This window comes from Lampetra planeri, chromosome 47 (genome assembly GCF_965212315.1).
Source record: "Lampetra planeri chromosome 47, kcLamPlan1.2.h2, whole genome shotgun sequence".
NCBI classification, from domain to species: domain Eukaryota; kingdom Metazoa; phylum Chordata; class Hyperoartia; order Petromyzontiformes; family Petromyzontidae; genus Lampetra; species Lampetra planeri.
This window is the reverse complement of record NC_136153.1, coordinates 7,203,046-7,228,840: the sequence shown is the minus strand read 5'-3', so window position 1 is coordinate 7,228,840 and position 25,795 is coordinate 7,203,046. Positions and strand designations below refer to the sequence as shown.

General features: G+C 45.8%; 2 protein-coding genes across 8 annotated transcripts in view; both read left to right on the top strand.

Moving 5' to 3' along the window:
• Nucleotides 1-1,617: 1,617 nt before the first annotated feature.
• On the top strand, nucleotides 1,618-20,060 carry LOC144733567 (uncharacterized). 4 transcript variants are annotated; one of them, XM_078615568.1, is made up of 13 exons: nucleotides 1,618-1,707; nucleotides 3,768-3,853; nucleotides 5,465-5,587; nucleotides 6,399-7,343; nucleotides 9,834-9,963; nucleotides 10,419-10,500; nucleotides 11,519-11,627; nucleotides 12,238-12,313; nucleotides 13,656-13,777; nucleotides 14,133-14,328; nucleotides 15,310-15,636; nucleotides 17,222-17,479; nucleotides 17,848-20,060. In XM_078615568.1, exons 3-13 carry the CDS (start codon nucleotides 5,502-5,504, stop codon nucleotides 17,878-17,880), a joined length of 2,364 nt encoding a protein of 787 aa, XP_078471694.1. In that variant the 5' UTR covers nucleotides 1,618-1,707; nucleotides 3,768-3,853; nucleotides 5,465-5,501; the 3' UTR covers nucleotides 17,881-20,060. The 4 variants fall into 4 exon arrangements, with proteins under 4 accessions (XP_078471694.1, XP_078471691.1, XP_078471692.1 ...); XM_078615565.1 differs by having other exon boundaries at nucleotides 1,619-1,707; nucleotides 13,650-13,777; XM_078615566.1 differs by having other exon boundaries at nucleotides 1,648-1,747; nucleotides 13,650-13,777.
• A 4,127-nt stretch (nucleotides 20,061-24,187) lies between these two features.
• Nucleotides 24,188-25,795, top strand: part of SH3KBP1 (SH3 domain containing kinase binding protein 1) — a 74,578-nt gene continuing 72,970 nt past the window's right edge. For 3 of the 4 annotated variants that reach the window (XM_078615560.1, XM_078615559.1, XM_078615558.1), the window contains exon 1: nucleotides 24,189-24,360. In XM_078615560.1, coding sequence (XP_078471686.1) covers nucleotides 24,357-24,360 — 4 coding nt within the window. In that variant the 5' untranslated portion in view covers nucleotides 24,189-24,356. Of the gene's footprint in view, nucleotides 24,361-25,795 lie in introns of all 4 variants that reach the window. The other variant, XM_078615563.1, reaches the window with a different exon arrangement.

Here is a 25,795-nt window from a genome sequence, read left to right as displayed (position 1 = left end):
ACGCTATATCCCCGTACAGATTGGAAACAGATGGCGATTGCTGCACGGCCTTCTTCTGGCGAGCAAGGGTACGGGTAACCACCTCGACGCCCACGCGCGAGGTCACTTGTGTGATTCACCAACCCTGGATGCCTTCACAGTGCTGGCTAACAGGCGTGCAAAGTCACCAGAACGCGGCTCACAAGCTTCAGAAATCAAAATATGTGTTAATACTGGAGGAATCCGATGAGCTACGAAGCTCTTTTTAAATCCTTTATATTAAGTTCACTTGCTTGCTTGCTTGCGCGCTTACGACCGTGCAAATCTTTCGGTCGTTTTTTAACCCACTTCCCGTGATCCAATCGAGCTGACATTTTGCACACAGACTCGGTGTGCGTGACAATTTATTTTCGTGAAATTTTTTTTCCAAAATTTCACACTTTTTAGGACAAAAATATTATATTTAATTACCAATTGCGTAATGGTGCAATGCAATCATCTGACCCATAGGTGGCAGCCATCTCAAGCCAGAGGACGAGAGGACTCTAGCCGCCACGCATATAAAGGACTAGCATAAGTACCCGGCGTTGCCCGGGTGAAAAATATATTTCTTAATAACCTTACATATATACACAGATGGGCTGCTGCCCCCCCCCCCCCCCCCCCCAGGCACGATCTCCTCGGCCGCTGTGCAGTAATATGTACGGCCTATAGTGTGGTGGGGTGTCGAGGCCTAGTACCGTGCAGAGCCTCCGGCCTCGCCTAGATTGCCCACCCGGCTGAGGCTGGGTACCGGGGCCGTTACCCACCCCCCCCCCGCGCTACAATAATACTGTCTAATCGCTATAATTTTATAATCTACCGACCCTATAATAGTAATTGCACACATTGTGGTGGGGGGGGGGAGTGAAGAGGACGTGAAACTTTGATGAATTTACCTCAGAGTCGCGTGTTATTGCGTGCGCATATTTTTAACGGGAATTAAAAATGGCGTCCACCCCGCAGCGAATGCGTCGCTACCCGTTGCCAGGGGCAACCGCCGTCCAATGAAACTGCGTATGGTCCGGCGACACACAGACAGACACACAGACAGACAGACACACACACAGACAGACAGACGGACAGACAGACAGATTTGCGATTTTATATATATATAGATTTATAGTGAAAACTTTGTTTTTACGGGTTATACTTGTTTCACAGATGTTCCAGTCGGGGTATTAAACAAACACGTTGGCGCACCTTCTTGGTTCTTTCGGTAAAGTCACGTAGAAGGGAAATAATAAAAGAATAAAAATAAAACATTATAAAATATGTTCTATTTGCGTTTAGTTTGTTGTTAATAAAAATAAAACATTATAAAATGTTTTATTTTTTTATTATTTCCCTTCTACGTGACTTTACCGAAAGAACCAAGAAGATGAATCCCTGCAGTCACGAAAGCTTTAAATTGAATTTGGCGCACGTTTTATAATCGGCTGCACTAGGTACGGGCACGTGGAAGTTGTAACACGTGCGTTGCTCGATGACGTCACGTCGCCGCGGCTCATGAACGTTCGTGACGTCATCGCTCACGGAACGGCGCGGTGACGTCTGCGTGCCCCGCGCGCGATGACGTCACACGCGCACGTTGCCGTCGTGGAGCGCGCTGTTCTGCGTGATGACGTCACTGATCGCGGGTCGTGACGTCATCCAGTTAGGCCTGGCGCTCTCCGCTGACTTGGAAGTGTAAGGAACGCTCCCTCTCTCGCTCGTCACAAAACAAGAGGTCGATTGAGAATAATCGCGATTAAAGTTATCGATCGAGCGGTCATCGCGTGCACGGCAACCGTCGCATTGACGCCGAGAGAATTGTTTACGTGCTGCGTTTACCGCGTGCCTGAGAGCCGTCGAGTTGTTTACGTCGGGCGCTAGGATAGGCCTTTATTTTGGGCCCCTGTGCATGCGAGTCGGTGGGGGCGATCGTCGTGCATAGCAGGTGCTATAGGCGAGACGTTCGTTGTTGCGCCGTGCTTACTGCGCTCGTGTTGCCTCCGACAACAACAAGCCGCACTCACCATCGCATCTCGCGTCGGTCGTCTTGTGCCTCGCTAAACGTCGTCACTGTTTGCAAGCGTTCACATCGACGCGGCCATTGGCAGAGACGAGAGCAAGAGTTGCATTGCACATGCTGGCAGAGTGTTGTGTGAATTGTTGTTTGTTTTTTGTTAATTGTAAAACACGAATGTAAATGCGGGAGCAGCAGACTTTGAATTGTTTTTTGGCAACTCTGGGTAAAGTCGATCTGTGATCCGCGCTGCGTGGGGGAAAGCCTTCATCCAGCAGCGTGGATTGGCAATGCTCTCGCGCTGGGGGTGATTAATGCGTTTTAACGTTTAAAAAATGCGACGCAAACGTGTTTGGCATTGACACAAACGTGTTTAGAACTGCGTGAGTCTCAGGCGCACCGTTACGTTGATAGAGCAAGTAACTCGTGCAACTGGAAAGTTGTGGATGTGATGGCACGTCAACGTCATTTCGAGTGCCGTAATGATGCGCATGAAAGTGGCTTTAAGAGTTGTCTTTTTTCCCCTCGATCATGCTTCAAATCGCGTTGATACGTTGAACTGCCAACGTGTGTGACTGAGATCAAATTAAATTTCGATTTAAAGCTTTCGTGACTGCAGGGATTAATCTTCTTGGTTCTTTAGGTAAAGTCACGTAGAAGGGAAATAATAAAATATTTTATTTGATTGTTTTATTTTATTATTTCCCTTCTACGTGACTTTACCGAAAGAACCAAGAAGATGAGATCAAATTGGCATCTTTATTGGGGTTCTGTTTTTAATCGCGAAGCAGCTCGCATTGTGATTTAATTGTCGATCTGTGCGCCGGATCTGCAGGGGGAAACTTTCAGTAGCCATTGAGTCGATCGCCAGTAAAACAGATTTTACAGAGCAAATAATAAGAAGAAATACAGTATGTCTGTATACATAAAATTAGGTTTCGGCTCATCAGTCGATTAGCTTTCCAGGCTATTATCAAGCAGGATTTGTTTAAGCAAGCAAATTCTGGTCCAATTTTCATGCTGGGTCCCATCAGCAGATTAGGTCTTATAAAGTACAGTTGGCAATGTTATTGGCAAGAGTACTCCATGTGAAATATGGAACCTCATTCAACGCAAAAAAAAACTCATGACCGTGAGTTTGTTCAATTTTACAGAGCGTTTATGGAATGATCGAGCTCGTAATTTTACTGTTGGCGGAGGAGTCGAGGCGAATACAATTGTGCACAACAATATAATTACATGTCGGCATTGTAATTCATTTACTTAAGATTTACACATTCCGTATTTCTATTGTCACGATTAGGCATTGCGTCGTCAATTCCATGGTCACTTAAGGCTGTTAAGTTCCCAATTTTGTTTCATTACAATGTATTACAGTAAAGACCTATACTTTTTTGTAATATATCCAGGGATACGCTGCATATGATAAGCTGAATCTATAGTGTATATGTTATCGGTAAGAAATGAAGCCATTATTAAATCCAGGAAGACATTGTTTGTTTTAATTGGTTCTACTCAAATCTGTACTCTCAAATTTGAAAGAAAAACCAGAATGAATAGTTGAATATTATACAGTAATAGGTTGCCAATAGCGTATTTGGGTCGAATACAGTTACGCACAAAGCTCTTATTAAACAAAGGGCGATCATTGTAATGTTTTTTTGTATTCTTTATGTAGGTACACAATGCTTTGTTGAGCACCCATTTGTTTCACTTCCGCTGTACTTTCCTCTCGCTCCAGTTGGTGTACAGCAGACACCAATAACACAGGAAGAAGGCTGCTCCTTCCAAACTCAGCATCATCCATCACTGAGAAGCACTTTGGAGGTGATTCTATGTCCAGTTCCTGGTAGAGTGATAAGGGACAAGGATTTTGGGAAAGAAGCACAGTTTGGCGGATCATCGTGACCAGTGTTTGTATTTATATTTGCTTTCACACACAAGAATTGAGTCCTGAAATATTGAAAAATGTACTTAACATTAATTTTGCATGTTTAATCAACTGTCGTGGGGGTTCGTGTCCCATACTTAATGCCTGTCAGCTGTTAGCAAGCACCTTTGAAAGCTGGAACAGTACACGAGGCGGTGGGTGGCCAGCACCTCGCCCGACCACCTTTGTCTCCCCAGTGCCGATGTTTATTACGCACCGCCCTAGGTACTCATTTGAGGCGGAGTCGACCTAGGGGAGGCCCAGGACCGGTTCAGATTATCACTGGTGTTGGCCGTGAGCAGGAATCGAACTCCTGTCGCCAGGTTCCGTAGCGCAGCGTGCTAACCACTACACTACCGCTCCCCCCACACACAAGCACACATATACACACATACACAGTACATACAGTAAATGACTCATGAAATAAATTTAATGTTGAATTTCTTTAACATGATTTAATGGAAGGATATCCGTAAATGGGGTCTTCTGTAACCCAGGGACTGCTTGTACTGGGCAACATTAGACTTGACTGCACTGCCCTTTGCTGCCTTGTGCTTAGCCCCCCCCCCCCCCCTATAAGCCCTAGAACAACCGATTAGCGTGCTGGTTGCCCATCCAAGCACTATCCTGGCTCAAACCTGCTCGGTTTGCAATTTTTTATTTGACGCATTCTGGGTGTTATTTATGGCCGGTGTTTATTTTAAGATGTGTTACATGTGACATTTGTTGAAATATAAAAAATAAAGTTTAATTTACATTAAAGAGCAGTTATAAGTTAAAGGTATATATGTGCTCTGGAAACCTCATCCGATAACAATAGCTGCAGATATGTTTAATTTCTGCTTCTCACAGAAGTCGAAACTTGCCTGAATGTATCATTTTTGGGCTAATAGCCACTGCCACGCAATGTGTGAGTTGGGTTTTAGCAGTATTTGCAGCTTTAAATCTTGTTTTAATGAACTGTGAGGGAGCATACCATAGTGGGTATAAAGCCCCGTTATTGATTTATTTCCCTGGTAAATATTTGATGGAGAATATTTTATGCAATCAGCTACAGCTCCAGTTCGTGTACCCCTTCATAATCAAGTTCGAATTTTATTTCATTTTCCGTTTTGACCAAATCTCTACAGACAATGTTTAAAATGGCACGTTAATGTATCGCTCATTATCGCGTGAATGCTTCTGGATAAATTCCCTTAGTGGTGCTGTTTAACTGTCCAATGCGTTTTTGAGTTCTACACGAAAACTAATGATTGCTAATGATTGGTAGACTTGACAGATGGCCTAAGTGTAGAGTCCTTGCTATTGTACCCATGGGGCTCATAGATCTAGTGTGCATCCATTATAATTGCAGTTACTGTTAAATTACTTAATTAAAGACTACATGTGGTGTGTGGGCAGGCTGTTTGTGAAAACACAGCTGCTGTTTGAAGGACAGGGCACCTTCTGTATGCTGTCAGTGCTTTGTGTATGGTTGATGGTGACAGCCCCTTTGTGTATGTGTGTAGGTTGTGCAGTGTCACAGTGAGCTGTGAAGGCTGAGCAATGCCAAGGTCACGGTCAAAGTCCAGGTCCTCACGATCCAGATCGGGGTCAAGGTCATGGTCAAATTCCCGAAAGAAAAAACACCGGTAAGTGGCAAATATGGTTTATGACCAATAATATCCAAAGCAGTTCTAGGGTTGGTGGATGACAGATTGAGAACTCCCAAACACACACACTTGGCAAGGTGGCTAGGAGATATGGAAGTCCTGGAGAGAACTTGAGATTGTGATCCTGTTTGTGTGAACCGTTGAGGCTCTTCACCTTGTATGTTTTTTTACAAAGTAGATCAAATAAAATATTATACTTAAACGGATTTAGTTAAATATCTCAATGGAGGTCCGTCCTGAAAAGTCATCCTGGATTAACTAATTGTATTATTGTGGGGCTTTCCAGGCTCTACTTTATTATGCAGAGAAATGGGCTCTCGTTTAGTTTTATGTTTCAGTGACGTTGAGCTATTTTACAAAACAGATGTATCCCATGTTACCAACATCTGTTTTGCAAAACATTAAGAATACGACCAAGTTAGTGCAGGTAAGGTACACAATTTAACTAATTGATTATTTGCGATTTATGTAAATTTTGTGCATTTGTTACCTTTGATATATTGGGAAAAACTGCAAACACAACAGACAATACAAACAAAGCAGTCAATGACTTCTAATTGTAACATTTAATTAAATAGATGTAGTGAATTGTTACGTACCAAATGGAAATTCTGCAATTCATGAACATTTAGCAGACACTGAATTCCCACATTCACCATATTCACATACAAAATAACATTTCAATCGCAACATTTCACGGTACTGTGGAGGGAGTGAATCGTCGCTGTTGTAAATGACTAAGTTAAACCACTTTTGATCGAACCGGAAATTCTTCCGCTTGCATTGCTAGGTCTCGATCCAGGTCCTACTCGTCGGACCGTGAGCACAAGCACTACCATCACTACCAGGAGCACCACTATGGCCGCGGGCGCTTCCCACGACGGCCCTTCCAACCCGGGCGTGGCCGCGGCTTTGGACGCGGTGCTCCGAGGCTCTTCCGCGGGCAGAACATGTTCCGCCTGCCCAGCTCGCGCTCGTACCACTACCACTCACGCTCGCGTTCCCGCTCGCGCTCCCCGCGCTACCACCGCTCGCACGACCGCAAGCAGCGCTCTTCCTCGCCGCCCCCCAAGATCCCCGTGCCGCAAAAAAAGCATCAATTGCAACAGCACCAACTGCAACAGCAACAGCAGCAGCAGCCGCCACAGCAGGCCAGAGGACGGTCGTCACCGGAAGTTGCCACCAAGGGCAAGCCCGGTGCGCCAACCAAGCATCGGAAAAAGTCAGAGCGCCATTCGGAGCGAGTAAAAGGCACCAAAGGAAGAATTGTGCACGAGAAACCGCTGACGGTAGAGCCCGCCGAAGAGTTCCCTACCCACAAGGAGGCCCTAGATGAGGGCTATGGTGAGGAGGGTGGCCTGGAGGCATTTGAGTCGTCCGGCGACTTTGAGCAACGGGGCCGCTCGGCGTTGGCGGCGGCTAAGTCAAAGGCTCGCTGGCAGGTATCGCCCGGCAGGGAGAGGGCGGGAGCTCGGGGCGATGGCGCTGAACAGGGGCCCCCCGGCTCAGCCGCCGCTGCATCTCCAAACAGGAACCCTGAGCGACGCCACCGCCGCCGCCACCGCCCCACAACGCCGGATCGCGGCAGGGATGGGCCCCGAGGCCACGGCGCAGAAGGTTCGGCCGAGAAGGCCGACATCGTGACGCGCAGCCCGCTGCGTTGCAGCCTTGATGGCGTGGGTCTCTCTGGCCTGTCCGTGGGACGAGCCGAAAAGTCGCCTCCGTTCCCTAAAAGGTATCATCGGACGCCCGCAGGCTGATAGGGCCGCCGAGGCGTTAACAGGGAGAGTGGGAAAGAGAGAGAAAGCGAGCCTGCATGGTTCCACATTTACTTCCGTTGGAGCGGTTGTAATTGGTAGCGTTTGGAGAAAATTAGGTCAACTTCTTTAAGTCGGCACGCTCCTCCGTGATTCTTCACATGAGCAGCGGTGTTTGCTGATGGTCGCTCCCACAGCTGGATATGGCGTGGAGTCTCCTTCTGGAAAGGCCACGAATGCTTTTCCACCATTGATGTCAAGCTTGGTCTAAAGGCTTGGCAAAGGAAGGCCACTCTTTCAAGAGGAAATATCACTTCTGAAGTAAATTTGAAACCAAAAAATCCAATTTGCATTTTTCATTAAATGTTTTTAACAAAACAAATTGGCTCAAATTAAAAACAAATTGGCTTAAATTATATTTGGGTTCACAGTTTTTCCAAAATCACACCTGAGTAAGTATATTAAAATTGGACCCAAATACCAAAATTAATTGGCAATTCGTGTCTAAATTGTTAATAAACAAACAGACAAGGCATCCAGAAGGTAAGGTCTAGTTTAATTTTATTTATTTTGGGTGAAATTACTTAGACTTGTTTAATCACTAATAGAACCACAAACGGATCATATCAGCATGTCATCTAGAAACCATTTGGTTTATAATACTTTTCAAGTCATCAAGAAAGATTAAAAGATGCAAATTTTGTGTTGGCTTTATTTGTTTAAATTCCTGACATATAAGAAAGTAATGAAATGGAAATTCATTCATTTGCACAAGAAAGTGGCGGTATTTAAATCAGAAGGATTGTGAACAGCTTTGAGAAAAGTTCACTTTGAATAATTTATAAGACGCCTCGCATTGCAAATATCAAAACAGAAAAATTATATTTGAATGCAAACAAAGAAGAAACCGTGACATATTCAATCTCTGTGAAGGCAATGCTTTAAGCTTTGTTGTCTGACCATGAAGCTATCCAGAGTGTAACCTTCAAATTGAGAAAAAATCATTTTAAAAATAATACCATGCATATCACCTTCCAGAGATTTGATGGAGCGGATATGCAAGCAGAAGCTATGCATGATGGCTTTCTGTAATGCCTTTTCAAGTGCGTACACTTTTGTGCAAGGAGTGAATATTTTGAATGCTGTCGTCATCGGACATTACCAAGTGAAAGATCACGCAAGGCATCCAAACAGCAACAAGCAATCAAGGCGCCCGGTATCCTGATGCCATCGAAAACAATGACAGACATGGACACGTTTACTCCAAGCCAGCTTTTCAGATGAAATTGAAACTGCGTGTCGTGTCCAAGAGAACTCTTTAAGTGACAAGAAGTCTCACGCTACTGAAGATCATGTGACATTCGTTAGGTGTCGTTTTTTATTTGGCTGGACTCGAACGCTGCTGGTGTCAAGTCATCGATGGACATACTCCACAGTCTCATTACTTTGTTATTGAAGCATCAAAAAAGCCAACCAAAATGTGGACAACTCGGACAAAATGAGATATCGGGAGTTAAAGAGTTACCTTAAGCTGTGTCGAAGATTTGACGGAACACAACTGTTGAAATGTCTGCAGCTCATCGCATCCCTCGATTTTAAGCACCTTGATTCAAAGACTCGCTTATCTGAGTGTGCATCTGACTGCTAAGAGCCACTCCAAAGACTACACACAAGATGAGTTTCTGATACTCAAAATATATTTTTTTACATGCAATTATATATTATTTAAGCTCTGAGATACTTAAAATACCATTACATTGCAAGAATGAATCTCGATTTCAAATAATTTTTCATTGGCTACTACCAAATGTTCAACAACAGTAGCATAGTGCTGCCATCATAAAAACGCAGAAAACAAAAATGCAAGACGTAGTCCATGTCTTGGCCGGAAGTCCTGAGTGAGCGAGACGGACTGTAGAGAATGAAAATGAAGGTGGTGCTGAGTGATGCACAAGCTGAAATGGTGATTCACAGGCTGAAATGAAGAATTATTAAATGATGGAAGAGTGCTGTCGCGCCTAGTGCGTATGCAGTGTGATGTTGCAGCGAGTGGGTTATGCGCTCTAATGTGCTATGCCGGAGCAGGGATGTTTGCAGGCTTGTTTGTCGGGAAGGTGAGTGTGGTAAGATCTCTAAAGGACATTAAGAGGCCCTTGTAAATTGTGCCTCAAGTTAAAAATGTATTGAAGCTGAAAAACACTTTGCCGCACTTGCAATTGTCGTTGAATATTTTCTGTGCTGTTCGGGTTCAAGTTAATGTTTATATTGTGCATGAAAATTAATCTCGCCACTTCCCCCTTCTGACATGCGCCTCTGTCTGCTGACCGTGTGCGTGTCTGCTGCATGCACGTGGACATGCGTGTGTGAACGTACTTGTGCGCGTCCGTTCCCGTTTGCACGTCTTGTGTACGTGCGGTCACGTGGGTGCGCTGGTTTGTGCGTGTGCGCGTGCTTTTGTCCGTCGTCAGGACGAGTTGCTTATTCCCCAGCGACCGTCAGCTTTCCGTTGACCTGGTGAAAGCTCGCAAAAAGAAGGATTCCAAAAAGAAAAAGAAGGGCGAAGAAAAAGAGTTTCGCTCCATTTTCGATCACATCCAGGCAAGTCATGCGACCCATGGTGTCATGCTGAGCAGAGGTCACCAGTACCAAAGTTGAAACAATGGGCAAGTTACTTAAATCCCCCCCCCCCCCGGCCTTTGTCCACACAGCAGGGTAAATGGGGTACACCACAGTTTTGATCTGCAGGTTGTGTGTGGTGAAGTGTCGGTATTCTCAATTTTTTCAAGATGTATGACCCGTGTGGAAGAGAGAGACAATATTTTTTCGAGAGAGGCCATGTAGAGCTCTCCCTATTGTTGGCCCTACTGCCAGCAGTGTCGAGAGCAATCAATTTCCTGGCCATTCCTCTACAACGCGAGTCGAGTGGCACTATCGCTATCCTGCATGCGATGCATGATAGATACAGACACAAAGCCTGGACCGTGTTGACCTACTCAGCCTCATTTGTGTGGAGTGTGTGTGGTAAAGTTCTTGTTTTTGTATTTTTCGTTTAGCACGATACAGCCAAATTGCGAGAGAAGAGCCCAGTGGAAACATTTGCCCAGCACATAGTCAGCCTGGTGCACCATGTCAAAGGTAGGTCTCCGACGCCTCCCCATGCTGATTCATTGATTGCTGGGTAACAAATACAAGCTGGTGTTTCATTCGGAGAAAGCAATGCATTGTTTGATTAATATATGTTTAAGGCTCGTAATAAATGCATCAAATTGTGTAGGAATAAAGGTTTGTTTTATACATATAGGCTCATAAATGATATGAGCAAACAAAAATCGATAAGCTGGACAGAATGAATAAAAACAGTAAGGGATTCCTCTACTTTCGAACATTAGACTTACAAACTTTCAGAGATACGAGCAAACCCGTCCATATGTCCAGTTGCCTGTTCGGATTGAGAGTCGTAAGTTCAACAACCCAAAATAGATGACAGTGGTGGCATCTACATCTACAGGAGCCATTCCTCATGTTTTGTGTACATGCCGTACAGCATGTTTGGAATCGACAGGAGTAAAGTTGGACTTACAAACAAATCGACTGACGAACAGACCTCTGTAACCTAACTCGTTCATAAGTAGAGAAATCCCTGTACAAATGAAAGTAAAAGTGAGTAAAAAACAATAGATTATTGAATAGAATTGTTATCAAACACATGGTTAATTCAACGACTGGGCTTGTGTTACACTACTCAACATGTTCAGGGGCAATTTATAGTAAAGAAACTAGACATGTAATGGTTATTGCATTGTCACCATATTCATGTAATTTATTCTGCCAGCAATATGTAGTATTATAATGTTATGATTTATATGAAACGCTGATAATTCCATTATAGTTGTCATCGACGACATATGGAGAAATGTGGAGCGATGTATGCTTGGGATTTTTTACTGAAAAGAGTGGACCACATGGATGAGGAGCAAATTAAAATTACAGGGGAGAATGTTGATAGATTAGCCAAAAGTAGGGATCATGCTTGAGAGGTTTTTTCCACTGTGGAGATGGAGCGATGTGAACAGTTCATGTGTGGGAATAGGATGGATTGCAAGAGATTCCTGAACCGCATCTCCGCTTGTTTCCCCGATGCGCCCAAACGCAGAGCGAAAGTTCAAGCCGTCTGACGTGACGCTGAGTGAGCGGTTTGCGCGGGCCCAAGAGGAGGCCGGGGAGGAAACTCGAAAAAAGAAGAAAAGCCCCGAGATCCATAGGTGAGGTATCGCAACCCAGCGCCAAAATATATAAATCTAATCTTAACACAAACAAGTAAACGTTATAATGTTATCCACTAGACCTACATATATTGTAATCTAGATTTGATACGTTGGTGTTTTTTTAAAATCTTGTTTCACTGGCAACACAGGCTAATCTAGATCGTTTGCACTTCACAAGCTTTTTTTCCCTTGCGGAAAAATGGATTGTGATGGGAAATGTGTTAATGAAATAACTGTTAGGTTAAAACATTGGGAGGTTATGCTTGTATGGCAAGATTAAATTTAACTGTGACGGTCCCACCTGAAGACGGAGACTTGTGTTGCCTCCGAAACGTCGTGATTTAATTGCGTTATTTTCATTTATTATTATTTTATTAATATTATTTTTTACCTACGTGACTTTACCGAAAAAACCTAAGAGTATGGCAAGATGAAGTTGGAAATAACAGCCGAGTGAAAGCAAATCGTATACAAAGCACGTCCGCATCGTCACTCTGCAGCGTTTCTTCTTGAGCCTCTTGTGATATTGCCATTAGGAAGTCCGATATTGTGATTATTGGTGCTGATTGTATCCTTACGCTTGTGTGTGTGTGTACTATGTGGACAGGCGCATTGATATTTCACCACGTACCATAAAGCCACGGACACACACAGACGCGCACAGCAGGGAGAGCAGCCCGGGGGTGAGTGATGAGGATGGAGTGTGACAAACAGTAAATACCTCATCTGTTTGTACATAAATTACTCCAGTTTCACATTTATCACCATACTTTGGTAAAATCCCTGGTTCTTTCATAATCCAGTTTTTTTTTGTTAGATCGCATAAATATAAATGTGTCGTGATACCTGCCACCACCCGACAGCCAATTTTTAAGGTTTGTCATGTAAACAGAGCATGCCAATTCGTTAGTAGTACAGCACACCGGTGTGTTGTAGAGCAAATCAACAACATTTACAATCTGAGTACGACGTTTCGCCAGTAATTACAACTAGCTTCATCAGGCAGACAGCCAGATTTCTGGAGAAATCCTCCTGTTTAGTTCATTAAATTGAGGGATGGATAGGACAACGTCACTTATGAGTGACATCGTTCTTTGTTTACACTCATGAATCCACAGTGATTTGCCTATGATCTGACCCACCCCTACTGGACATCTCTGAAAAAGAGCTTTATTGCTTATTAGATTTCTCCAGTATAAATAAAGATTGATTCAGATCTGATTCTGATCAAATCACCCAGAATGCACCCAATCTTGTCAGACCTCTAAAGCTCCCAGGGTTAAGCCCAGATGGGGCGCAGTGGTAGCGAGATGTTAAATCCCTCGCCTGGTATGCAGGAGGTTGTTGGTTCGATCCCGACCCTGACGCCGGTATATATTTGGAGTTTTGCACGTTCTCCCCGTGGTCGCGTGGATTGTTGTCTGGGTCCTCAGCTTTTTCCCTCCACATTTAGAAACATGCGTTTAGAGTATTTGGCTGATGATAAGCCACTTTGTTGACCTGTCATTTGTGGCCAGGTCGCTACTGAATAAGAGCTATATATCTCAGTGGGCCTTGGTAAAATAAAAATAGTTAATAGATAGTTGTTGGCCGGTGACTACCATGAACATCAGGTTGTCATAGGTGACAGTGGGGTTACGTTTTGGGTAGCATAGGGCAGCGCGGCAAAACCCATTGTTTTTCTTTGATTCGATGCTCACCTTCCCCAACTGGCACTGCACAGCATGGTAGAATGTTGTTAAGTAACCCCCATGACCCACACAGCATTGGGAAGCCTTCATTCAGCAGTGGATTGACTAATTGGCTGTCAGTGTGCACGTTACCTTTTGCCCTTCCAATGAGTGCGGAGGATTGTCTTATGTTTACACTCCTGAACCAGCCAGCGGTGGACATTTGACATTCTCACGGCAAGAGTTTATACGTTGATTAGACACAAAGTCGTACAAAGTTGCACACCTCTTGTTGCTGTGATTTTTGGACAGACGGTTAATATGCAGTGTTGCTGCTACTGATGTGAAGGGGCAGGCGGAGGAGGAGATGAACAGAAACCCGGAGGACCTCCGCTATGACCTGGAGCGACGCAGGAAGGAGCGCAGCGACGAGCCAGAGTATTGGAGGGAGGGGAGCGAGGAGCACCACAACTACCGGTGTGTGAGGCGTGTGAGGAAGCAAGGACACACACAAAAGACTCCCCTAGTAGCCTTAACAGAGTGTTGGGGCAAGTGCTGTTGGCGAGTTCCTATGAGGGTCAACACAGTACAAACGTGATCGTGGTGTGGCGAGTACCACAGTGCTGATATTTTATGCTTAACATTTTACTCATTTCATGCTGGGTCGACCTAGGGGATGCCTAGGACCAGTTGAGATATTTCTTACTGATATTAACCCGCATGGTTTGGACTATCCGTAAGTGTTTATCAGTCGCGTCCTCTCCCCCCACCCCATTACCCCTGAATTGTCAAGAGTTCATATATATGTGTGTGTGGTGTGTGTGCGCTACAGGCCGCGTGAGCGATCCCGCTCCTACTCCCCGGGGAATGAGCCACATGATCACCATGATCCCCATGATCACCATGATCCCCATGAGCCCCATGAGCCCCATGAGCCACCGTACGGACCCGGTGGCTTCGACAAATCCCGTCTCGGAAACAAGCCTTATTTTTTCAACCGTGGAAACTTCCGTGCCCGCCCGCCCTTCGTGAGTCACGCATTCATGTGACACCGCTCTACGGGACATGGGAAACTCTTGAGTAATTTTTTTTTTAATATCTTACGAGCATTTATTAACTCGTACAGTTTTCCTAAAGCCAGACTGTACCTTTCAGTAGTAAACAAATAGAAATAGATTACAGCCCTCTTGTCAGTCCACTGCTGGAGGGAGGCATGTCCATGCTGTTAGGTCTGGGCTGTCATCTGACTATGCTTCACGCTAATCAGCGCAAGCGGGGTTGGTGATGTGGGGGCCCAGAACTGGCTCATGTCACTCGGCACTAATGTTAGCCATAGCTGGGAATCAAACTCAAACCGACTGGTTTGTATCGCAATGTGATTTAATATCTGTGCTACTGTTGCACAAAACGAGATTTTTTAATTCAAGATTCAATTAATGGAATGTTCTTGTGAGACTGAGTTGCTCTTGATTTGGTAAACCAAGGCAGGTTAATAAGCAGTTTTACTGATGCGTGGTTTTTGACCCTATGTTGCTGTTTGTGATAAAAAAAAAAGTATGTCTGCATTCAAACATGTGTTGGGTAGTAATCATCACTATCTTCTGTCCTCAACGAGTGGTGTAAATTCTATATATTTATGAAAGGCCAGTTAATTCTATCGTACAATAGTTTTATACTTCCTCTGACGTGATAGTCAATTTATCGACTCTGGAAAGATAACGGATTGAGACAATCGCGACCAGATCTAAACTCTCATCCAATTGCAAGTTGAGCATTTTTCCTTAGTGTGCTACTTGACTGTAGACATGACCAGGGTTTATATGGCAGTGGTATCTGACGCACCACATTCATACCTCTCGCTATGGCTGTGGCTACTAATCACATGCCTGCTGTAGTCTACCAGCGACCCGCAAAACATTCAGAAAGACGAGCAGCCCGCACGTCCTTTGCACGTTGCGTACACAACTCTAACCCCCTGCTTGCATACTCTCGCTCTTTTTGCCCGTCAGCATTACCGCGGCCAATTCCGTGGGCAGTACCGTGGCCGCGGTAACTATTACAACAACAACAACTACAACAATAGCAACTACGGTGGTGGTGGTGGTGGCGGATATCACAGCGGTGGCCACCACAGCGAGGGTTACAACGAAGGCCACGGCGGGGGTGGCGGCGGCGGCGGCGGCCCTCCTCCCTACGGTGGCCCCAGTTGGGGGTCAGGCTCCGGCGCCGGCTGGAGTGGCCAGGGCACCCATGGCTACCAGACCTTCCCACAGCGCCGCCCCCCCGAGGAAGAGTGGGACCCAGAATACACGCCTAAGAGCAAGAAGTACTTCCTGGTATGACAGTGGCAGCATGCAGGCAAATTTGTTAAAGTACCAATTTGTAACTTTAACGTGTTTTGTGCACTCTCAGAGAGAACATTATTCAGATGGACAGACAAGCGGGAAGGTGGCCACAACCAGTGCCAGCAATTGCGCAAGCTCTGGTGTTCTCCCATATTGGGATGTTTGGCCATTTGCATGAATACATATTTACACATGTGGGAGATAACTGGAGTGCCCGGAGAAAACCCACACAAGCGGAGCAAACCCACACAAGCGAGTGGTGGCTAAACTCAATCCTTGTTACAGATGGAAAATAGTCCAGCTCTGAAGGGATTAATTTATCTGAAAATGAGAGTTGAGGCACCATGAGGCTTTGCTGAATAACTGAATACAGTCAACTCTTGGTTATCTGTGATAATGGTGAAGAGAGGGGTTGGCGTGGATAAGATAAAACAGATGAAGCTCAGCATGTAAATTAGGCTAGAAAAATATTACACAAGCACTGCCCCAGCATTTGCTGTGGGGGTGGGGCGGAAGGTCGGGGGGAGGCATAACGTCAGCCCAACATACAACCCAGCTCGATGCTAAGGGATGCGGGTGATGTCACCGCGCAGATGTGTGTTATGTAGATATATTTCGATGGGGATTAAGACGTTAGACTGTATCTGTTTTAATTACTTAAAGTTATTGGATTTGTTTGAGGACACTTGAGCACTGAGTGAGGAGCCACTAATAATTAAACCAACACACGAGCATGAAGGCATAATTTTTTTCACAAGCACGGTTAATCTACAACTCGGATAATCCACTCATGGATTATCGAGAGTTTAATTAACATACTTAATGTTATTACTGCTAAAGTTTTTGTAGTTGTGCAGTATGGCTCTTCTAGCGCTACAGTAAACCCATGTTAATTAAACCCATATGGGGCTCTATCCTTGCTGAATTATCCAGTATTCCGAATTATGTACAATGGTACCCCCTAGTGCCTCCTGCCCCAATAAAACATAAATAACTCCAAATTAGTTTTCCAAACTCTTCACACACCATACGCGTTGACATGCCTGCATCAATTTTATCCAACACTTTGGATTTGTCTCACAGACTAAGGGATTTATACTTTGGTCCCTTTTTATTACTTCTTGATGTAGGTGTAGATGACATTTCTAAGAGGGTTGGCATGCACACAGTGCATTAACAAGGTAAAGTCCAATGCAACAGGTCTGCACTAATGCTCACCATGCACGTCGCCACCAGAATGAGTCATTGTTTTGGTCGTGGCGCGCGGCGTCACACTTATGCCGAAATTTGAAAATTTGGTAAGGCAATTCGGCTCGTGGCGAATTACTAATACTGTATATATGCCGAGAGCGCGGCCGTGCCGAATTATCCTCAATGACAAATGATCGAATACCGAAATAATGAGGTTTTACTGCATGTTGAAATGTTTGTGCTGTACCGCATGTTTTTAGGCGTAATGTCCAACCTTTCGCTCCGTGTGCTGTCGGTTTCTCATTGACCTGCGTGCAACTTGCACGTTGCCGCCGTGTTTGACGGTGAGCTCACACCGTTGGTCTCCCTGCCCTCCCCGCCGCAGCATGACGATCGCGACGAGCGTGAGGAGGACGGGCACTGGGGGCGGCGCCCGCGTGCACGCGGCTTCTTCCCGCGGGGCGCGCGAGGTCGCCCATGGCACCGGCCCGGGGACAGCCCCGTGTGGACGCACGACAAATACGAGGTCAGCGACGATGAGGACGACAACAACGACAACGAGGGCGCCGGCGGCACGAGCGACGCGCCCAGCGACGCCGCAGCCACTACCACCACGACCAGCGGCGGTGGTGCCCCTGACAAGGTGCGTGAACACTTCCACCCCCACCCACCTTCGATGTCCACGGGAAGGGAGTCTCGCAATATTTTGTCGTTTGTGCGGTGATCCCCGCCAACCCTCGGCCCACACAGTGCTGGGTTACAGGCGTGCGCCACCACCCCTTCCCCCTCCCCCCCCCCCGAGTTCTTAAAAACTTTGCTTTGTTCAAGAAATCTATTTAATCTTATATATTATACATTTAATAGTGCTGTTCTTTGCTGGCCGCTTGGCGTGTTTGGTCTTTGGTCCTGTGCTCAGCAGTTGCGGTTAAAGCAACAACAACAAAACCGTTGACAATGCCGGCTGTAGGATTGCAGCACCGCACTGTAACAACCTCACTTTTTATTTCACAGGAGCAGCAACCCAGTGAATCAATGGACAAGTAGCAGTGCAGGCAAGGCAATGTCATCACCACAGCTGACTTGGGGTGTCTTGTCACTGCAGCCCTGAGGCTTGGGCTTGGCGGATCTCGAGGAGATGGGAGAGTCGTTGCTGTGTTGTGCCTAGATTGCTGGTCTGTGTTCCAGCACAGCCACCTGTGGTTGTGTGTAATGTATCTGTGAGGTGTGTTTCTCCGTGCTGTTTGTATGTGTTTGTGTGTGCCTTTGTATTTGTGTGTCTGTGTGTGTGGTGTTTTGAGGAAGGTACAAACCTAAGAATGCAACTGAACAGCTATTTCATAGGTAAAACATCACCTTTCCAACAATAGAAAAGAATGTTTTATTCGGAAAGATGTCTGAATATATAAAAACCTGGCTATGAGGCAGCAATGGCTATCTTAACAAAAACAAACATACACACAAAATCTTTCCACTTGTAAAATTAGCTGATTGACACTCTTTTACAAATTACTCCACGAGGGCACGGTGATAATGTGGGTATGTGTGTTTTTTTTTAAAGCGCTGCTGATAATCATAGTTGCAGAGCGTTAACGGTGATATGTGTGTTGGGCATCCGAACGCATCTCTCGTGCTGACGATTCTCAGCCGGCGAATCAAATGCCGGCACTTGGCTCTGCAGTGGGCGATGACAGCGCGCGGGGCGAGATGGGCGTACGGTAACGTAAGTGTCCCCTTCGGCCACTTGGCTGTGCGCACGTGTCAGCAACATTATCGTTATCGTCTGGCGATTACAGCCAATGTTGCCACTACGAGTGTGAGCGAGTGGTGAGGCATAATGTAGTTGCATCATGTGGTATCGTGCTTTTTTGCTGCACCCGCTGCCAAATGTAGGAGTAGGGCCAATAGGTGAATATAACCCCCCCCACCCCTTATGGTTTTGTACATGCTCCATGGGTTTTGCACATTTTGCATTCGTTTATAGGCCCGAAGAGAGATTTTCGAGCATTGGCTTGGACCTAGTAAAATATTCCTTGTCAACTTCGTTTATCTTTTTAAACGATTACTGCTTGTATGACCGACAGCGTTAAATATTGGTAATGGCAGTGGATTTTTTAAGTGTGCCTGCACTCAAGTTGGTGTTTTTAGGAGAGTAAAACATGTGCATTCCAGTATCTCATATGGGCACTGTCGGGCATTGTATTGGCTGAACAGGGATCTGTTGTGCATGTGGATCCCAACATACTTGTTTTCTCACAGTAACGTTAAAACCGCCGATTAAATTGTGAATAACGGCCCTCGTTCAAATCTAGACTTAAAGCTTTCGTGACTGCAGGAATTCGTATTCTTGGGTCTTTCGGTAAAGTCGCTTAGATATTTTCTTTGAACCTATCTACGTGACTTTACCGAAAGAACAAAGAATATGGCCTCGTTCATTTGTAACAATGCATGTTTGACTTACATGCGCTTCTACGAAGTGTGGCTTTCAGGAACTAATCGTTTGGCTTTTTTTTATTTTGAGAGTTTAACAATTGCAAGCCACTTGTTCCAAAAGAACTCCTCAAATGCCTTTGAGCTCTATCAGGATGCTCATCTCCTTGAAGCATTGAGCCAGTTGTGGAAATTCCATATTCCGATGATGAGAGCAAGTCTCCATAGAGCAGCCACTTAACTTCCCCATAAAGTGGGCTGAGTCAACCCCTCAACTGGGATTTGAACCCATAACCTTTTTATTGTGAGCCGATGGCTCTACTGCTGAGCCACCAGGTCGTATAATACAATTTTATTACGGTTGAAGAGAGCATTAGTGGATTTAAATGTAGCTACTTGCCACATCGCCTCGACCATAACCCATCTCGCGCTTTGCTTATCTGCCAGAGACGGGAAACCACAGTGGTTTACGGACCTTACTAATCTCTCACCTCTGTCGCATAACCCACTATGACATGAGCAAGTTAAAGAAACCTCTTCATCCACCGAGTATTTAACTGCCAGCATGTGCTTAATTTGCCATTCTGTCGGGTCAAGCTTCTTCAAAGGTTTTGTGTCCATGCTCCACTGCTGCTCGTATGAATCCTTAACCAAAATGTTTAACATTCTTTTGATTTATTTGGTAATTTGGTGCAACGGTGAAGTGTTTTTGAAGGGAGACAAAAAAGTTGCGTCCTTTTTTTTGTTTGAAATTAAACAGTTGTTTAAGAAAAATAAAATATACATATATAAGCTAATGCAAATGCCTCATTTGTCTCATTCATTTTCGCACTTCACATTTACCTTCATGTTTTTAAAGTGTGAACAACCACAATGCTCAGCCGTCCGTAGCTTAAAATCTATTCAATTGATTCCTTTGTCAGCACAGAACTGATTTGTAAAATGCATTCATTGGACAAGGGACAACTTTGGAATTAGCACTGTTACACGTATATCTCTTTATATGTATAGTGTGTAAATAGATACTAACATCGCTAGATGAATTATTACGTGATTAGGCGATAGGTATTGCTGCCACATCATTTTAAGTCAGGCTGCAGCAAATATAACCACCAGGGGACGGTGTTCCCTCATCTGTCGCAGCCAAGGAGGTGGTGGTGGTAGGGGGAGGCGTCTTTTGTACATTCACGTAGTGGGGTCGAGTTATTCAAGCAAAACATTTTTTTTCCTTCTTTGGAAGTGTTTTTTTCTTTTCAAAAATAACATAAAAATATACCTACCTAGTCTCAACACAGCATCCACAAACATTCAAGAGCGTCATTGTGGAAGAAAATGCTGGAATACAGTTGCTTCCCCCCCCCCCTTCAAATGTAAAAGACAATTTAAGGCATTCAAAGTCATTTTTAGACCAAGAGTCTTTCTCGCTGATTTTTAGCTGATCGGGCGAGTTCTTGATGTGGCTAGCAGACCTCGTCATTGGCATTTAGCTCGTGAGCATCTTTCCGCAGTCAACAATTGCATGCACTGCTTAACGAGGACCTTCCCATGCCGCCTTGTTTTGGTAGCTTTGAAAGATGATTGACCATACTTCACGCAGGTCAGTGCAGATTGGTGAAGATGAGTGCAGGAAAACGTCCACTGCCTATTGCACGTGTTATTTGCGCATGGTAAATGGCTTCAAGCACGGTACAGGCTCAACTCTGCTCACCTTACGAGAGCAGGTGCAAACCAATGTGATTTGGACATCGGTGGGTGTGTAAAACGTTCTTATAGTGTTGATGCAACTAGCTTCTCTGTGAGAAAAACTATCCAAATGTATAACCAAAAACAACAGCAAAGATTGATCTTAAAAATGTTACTCCTGCTAACATGGAAAAAGTAAAAGAAACATTGACCATTTATGTTTTGTTTACTTGATAAAAAAAAAAACACTTAAGTTCATGCTGGCCATGTAATTATTAAGCTCGGTGCACGAGAAAACCTCAAAATCAACGCTGGAGCATGATTGGGGGGGGGGGGCATCCGTCAGTGTTACAGTTTGAACATTTTGACTCAATTTAGGTGGGAGGGGAGAGCAAGGCCTTCGTACAACGTACATGAACAACAATTGACCAAATGTGGTATTTCTAGAAGATGACACATTTTTTTGGTCTTCCTGTGGGCAAAGCAACCGAGTAAATCTTGCCGATCGTGGCAGAAACCCTTACCCGAGTGAATATGGAACTTTGGGGCCCAACATTGGCCAACGTGCAATGGTTAGAACCACATGCCAACCAACGGTGGCCGAACGTTTGGATGTTTTCTGGGTTAATTCCTCTCCGCTGCTACGTTCGTGCATAGCGTCTGAAAAGAAAGCAACCCATGTCGCCTTCGCAAAGTGCGACGGGGGCGAGTTGGAGGACCTTCCATATATAATACTGTATGTGTAAATGTCAGAATAGATAATCACACTGACGGGGTTAAATGCTTGTTTAGATTATTTTGCTGATAGAAATGTCCACGTGATGAGCCACTTCGTTGAGTTATCATTTGTGGCCATGTCGCTTCTGCAAGAGAAGCTATTAGCTCAGTGGGCTTGACATGCTAAAATAAAAAGGTTCGTTTTTTTTAATGATTTGCTTACCTTTCCGATACTTTGCACTCGTATCGTGTTTTATATTGTTGTAACTTCCTGACCCGCCCCTACTGGACATCTGTGACAAAGAGTTTTTTTAATCTCAGGGGCCGTCCAAAAATGACGTCACGCACCTAGGGGGGGTGGTTAGACATTTGTGACGATGTGTGACGAGGGGGGGGGGTGTTGAGAAATGTGACGTCACATCAAAATGCGCAACTTTAAATAAATATAGACACAACACGTTCTACTTAATTAAATAGACTTTTTAATAAATGTTTTCTCCTACAACATCAGAGTGCAGCGCCACATTAAATACGCTCTACAATGACAAGTTTAAAGCGATTTGAAGCATGTTTTATTTTTGTGGGGGGGGGGGGGGGGCAGAGCTTTGTGACGTCATATTTGAGGGGGGGTCTGACTTTTTGTGACGCCGTGTGACGAAGGGGGGGGGGGGTCAAAAATCGTCCAAAATCGCGTGACGTCATTTATGGACGGCCCGTCATGGGATTTATCTAGTATAAATAAAGATTCTGATTTTGAAATGCCTTGTAAAACAATAACATGCAATGGCAACTGTCAGAGTATGCGAACGGATGCATGCTGTCGTCTTGATTTGTAATACAATATTAATAAGAGTACTGTAATCTTAAAAACTACATTACATACATCAGCATATAGTAGCAGCTTGTAAATGTTACGCCACCATTTGGACGTGTATCTCATCTACAGCCTTATCTGAAGGCAAAGTACAATAACAACCGCCGTTCACTAGTAAGTGACGATTTCGTCACCACGGCGCTTGTACCAAGCTAGGTGCACCTTGCGGCCACGTGAAGTGTCGAAGGCTCGCTGCTGGCCGCTCACGGGACATACCCAGGTGCCATGGGTTAATTGAGATGACTGGCAGATGGACCACCCGTGCAATGTACGATACAAACATCCCCCGTATGACCTCAACAAACTTTTAGGGCAAGTGCTGTTAGCAAGCACCTGTGAAGGTCAGGACGACACCTCATCAGGCTGCCTTCATACAAACAGTGTGACACGTGCATTGTATGGAGCAGTGGGGCCCGACACGTGGTCAGCAAGGTCGCGGGGAATGGCCAACGGATTGCCTTCATACAACTGCTGTAAAAAATAAAACAGGCGACGTTTCGAGCAGCAGCCTTTCGTGCTACGCGTTGGCAGTGATGCACAAGCACAGCACACCGTAACAAAAACAAAACCTCAACAGGTTCGTCAATAACACGGCCTTAAAATGAAGGTCCATTGCCCGAAATGTCACCGATTATATAGAAGTTGGTGCATCTGCCAGTCATCTCATTAAGTCAGTCAGTCGACCGACGGCACTTGGGTCTGTTCGATGACCTGCCAATGAGCCCTTCGACACTTCAGGTGGCCTCAAAGTGCACCTGGCCTGGCACAAGCGCCGTGGTGAGGTCACCGCCACTTTGTTGTTCGTGGGAACATCTGCGGCGGATTTAAAACTTTCAGGCTGGCCTGCCTACTATCCCATCCTTGGGTTTACCAGGCTTGTTTGTGTGAGCTCACAAATTCTTGAAAGATCTGGACAAAGTCCCATCGGTGAGCTCCTCCGGCAGGCGAGGCTGCGTTGGCTGGGGTCATGTAGCCCGCATGGCCAGCCACCCCATGCCCAAGCAGCTTCTGTTTGTCCGGATAGAGGGGGCTAAACGGCCACGGCATGGGCTTGAGAAGAGATGGAGCTGATGATGGCTTAGTGGGTGAGTGAGTGACACGGGTTGGAAAATAGATGGGGCTGATGTGGTACAGGAGGATGTGGAGCTGAGTGGACTTGCTGATGACCGGTCCCAGCAGTGTCAAGATCGGCCTCTGTGGAGGAGGCTCGTGAAGGACGCTGCTACTGGGCAGTTGGAGGCAGTCGCCCTCCAGCAACAACGGAGGGACAGAAGAGCGACGCTCACAACAACGAGCGGAGCGCCGGGCGGTTAAAACGGAGCAAGTTGGCAAAGTAGGGGGCACAGGTGATGCATCTGCTACCAGTCATCTACAGTCAGTCGACCCATGGCACCTGGATCTGTCCCGAGACCTCCTGTCAGCTGCGAGCATTCGACACTTCACGTGGCCTCGGAGTGCACCTAGCCTGGCACAAGCGCCGTGGACTCACGTCACAGGCACTTCGTGGTGAACGGAAGTTGTTGTTGTTGTTGTGTGGTGGAGGGGGGAAGTGGAGGGGGATGTGGAGGGAGAGGGGCGGGGTTTGGGTGGGGCAGGTAGAAGTGGGCGGGGCCAAGGAATGCGAAATCTCGCGAGAAGTGGCGGAAGTCGCGCGAGAGGACGCGCCTATTGGTGACGCCTACCGTCGCCGCCTGTATTGCCACAGCGACAACTGTGATTATTGCTTCTCTTCTGTGTAACGATAGCCGCACTCACTGTACCATCTTGCTGGTGTTTAACTTTCGCGGTCACGTCTCTCGCCCTTGGAGCTGAGCGAAGCATGGGTAAGTCTCAACCACGCGTTCGGGATTTGGTGGTGGGGGGGAAGGTTTGAGGTGTCGCTTTCCTCGGCCGGCAGGAGGCGAGTGAAGCTCGGCCAGGCGTCTTAGGCGAGACCGAGGCTTCCGTTGGACCCCGAGAAAAGTAGGCCCGAGCGGCGTGGATGCTGGAAACGCGAAATTCATCGGTGCCTCCGCGTGTCTGGTGGGCGTGTGAGTAGATTTTAACCTGCGAGGTGACGAGACTAAGGGCAGATTAGTAGAAGCGATGTCTTCGACACTGTGTGTGTGTTATCCAGTGTCGTTTTAATAGCGGGGCTATTTTGCCATTGCGTTCAATCGGGGCTCCTTAATCTGTGCACTGGTAACGGTGCAATCGCGTTCTGTTTGCCTAACGCAGCACACGAATTCATGCACAGGATGCCAACATGCATTAAACGCACACAGTCTGACGGGCACATGCGCATATACAACAGACTCAACCCACACGAACGCAGACGCACACAAAAAACGTATACACACAACACTTGCGACTGACACACAGGCACCCACACGCATACGGACAAACACATGGACATACCAGCATATATAGACACACGGACAAATCGGCATAGACACACAGACAGCCTTGCATATACCGTACATGAAACACTCGTCAACACACATGAACGTAGCATGCATAGACTGAATGCCGAAACAGTGTCAACCAGAATCACCCACGGCCGCCTTTGCCTCTGCAGTGTTAATCTCAACAAACGAGCCACCTTATACATGACACGAGTTAACCAAAGAAAGGTCAGGGCCGGTTATAATATCACTTGCCACCGCTGTTGACCTTTCGTCGGCATTTTAATTCAGGTGACCGGGTTCTTTGCGGATTGTGTACTAACCACCGCGCCACTTTTCCCCACTAACACGCTCGCATTACGCCAAGGTGCTGTTTCGTTATGACAATGGGCTTGCAATCCCAGATGTCGATTGTCTCTCTTGGGCGTCAGTAGAAACAATAGGGCAAACTTCTTAAATATTTCCGCCTCTCCACCCAGCAATAACAATCCAGGACGTGTTTGGTGGGGTTTAAAGTGTGGGTACGCGCACACGGTGGGTGTATAGGAGATGCTAACTACCTCGCCTGGTATGGAGGAGGTCGTGGTTTTCAATCCAGACCATGACGCCTCCTGCTGCTGTATATTTGGGGTTTGCATGTCTCTCTCCCCGTGGCCGCTTGGATTTTTCTCCGGGTCCTCTTTTTTTTCCCTCTCCACGTTTAGAAACGACGTGTGTTTTAGAGTAATCGGCTGCTATACATTTCTACACGATACACCACTAAGTTGAGCTATCATTTGTGGCCAGGTCGCTTCTGAAAAAGGGCTGTTATATAGTTTAGTGGGCCTTACCTGGTAAAATAAAATAAATGTATTGCTTAGTTTATTTGAAGACA

Excerpts from the sequence above, each read along its gene's own strand:
- LOC144733567 (XM_078615565.1), top strand. The coding sequence starts at position 5,502 with ATGCCAAGGTCACGGTCAAAGTCCAGGTCCTCACGATCCAGATCGGGG. Across the intron at positions 7,344-9,833 it reads TCGCCTCCGTTCCCTAAAAG|GACGAGTTGCTTATTCCCCA; the intron begins GTATCATCGGAC and ends GTCCGTCGTCAG. Across the intron at positions 9,964-10,418 it reads CCATTTTCGATCACATCCAG|CACGATACAGCCAAATTGCG; the intron begins GCAAGTCATGCG and ends TTTTTCGTTTAG.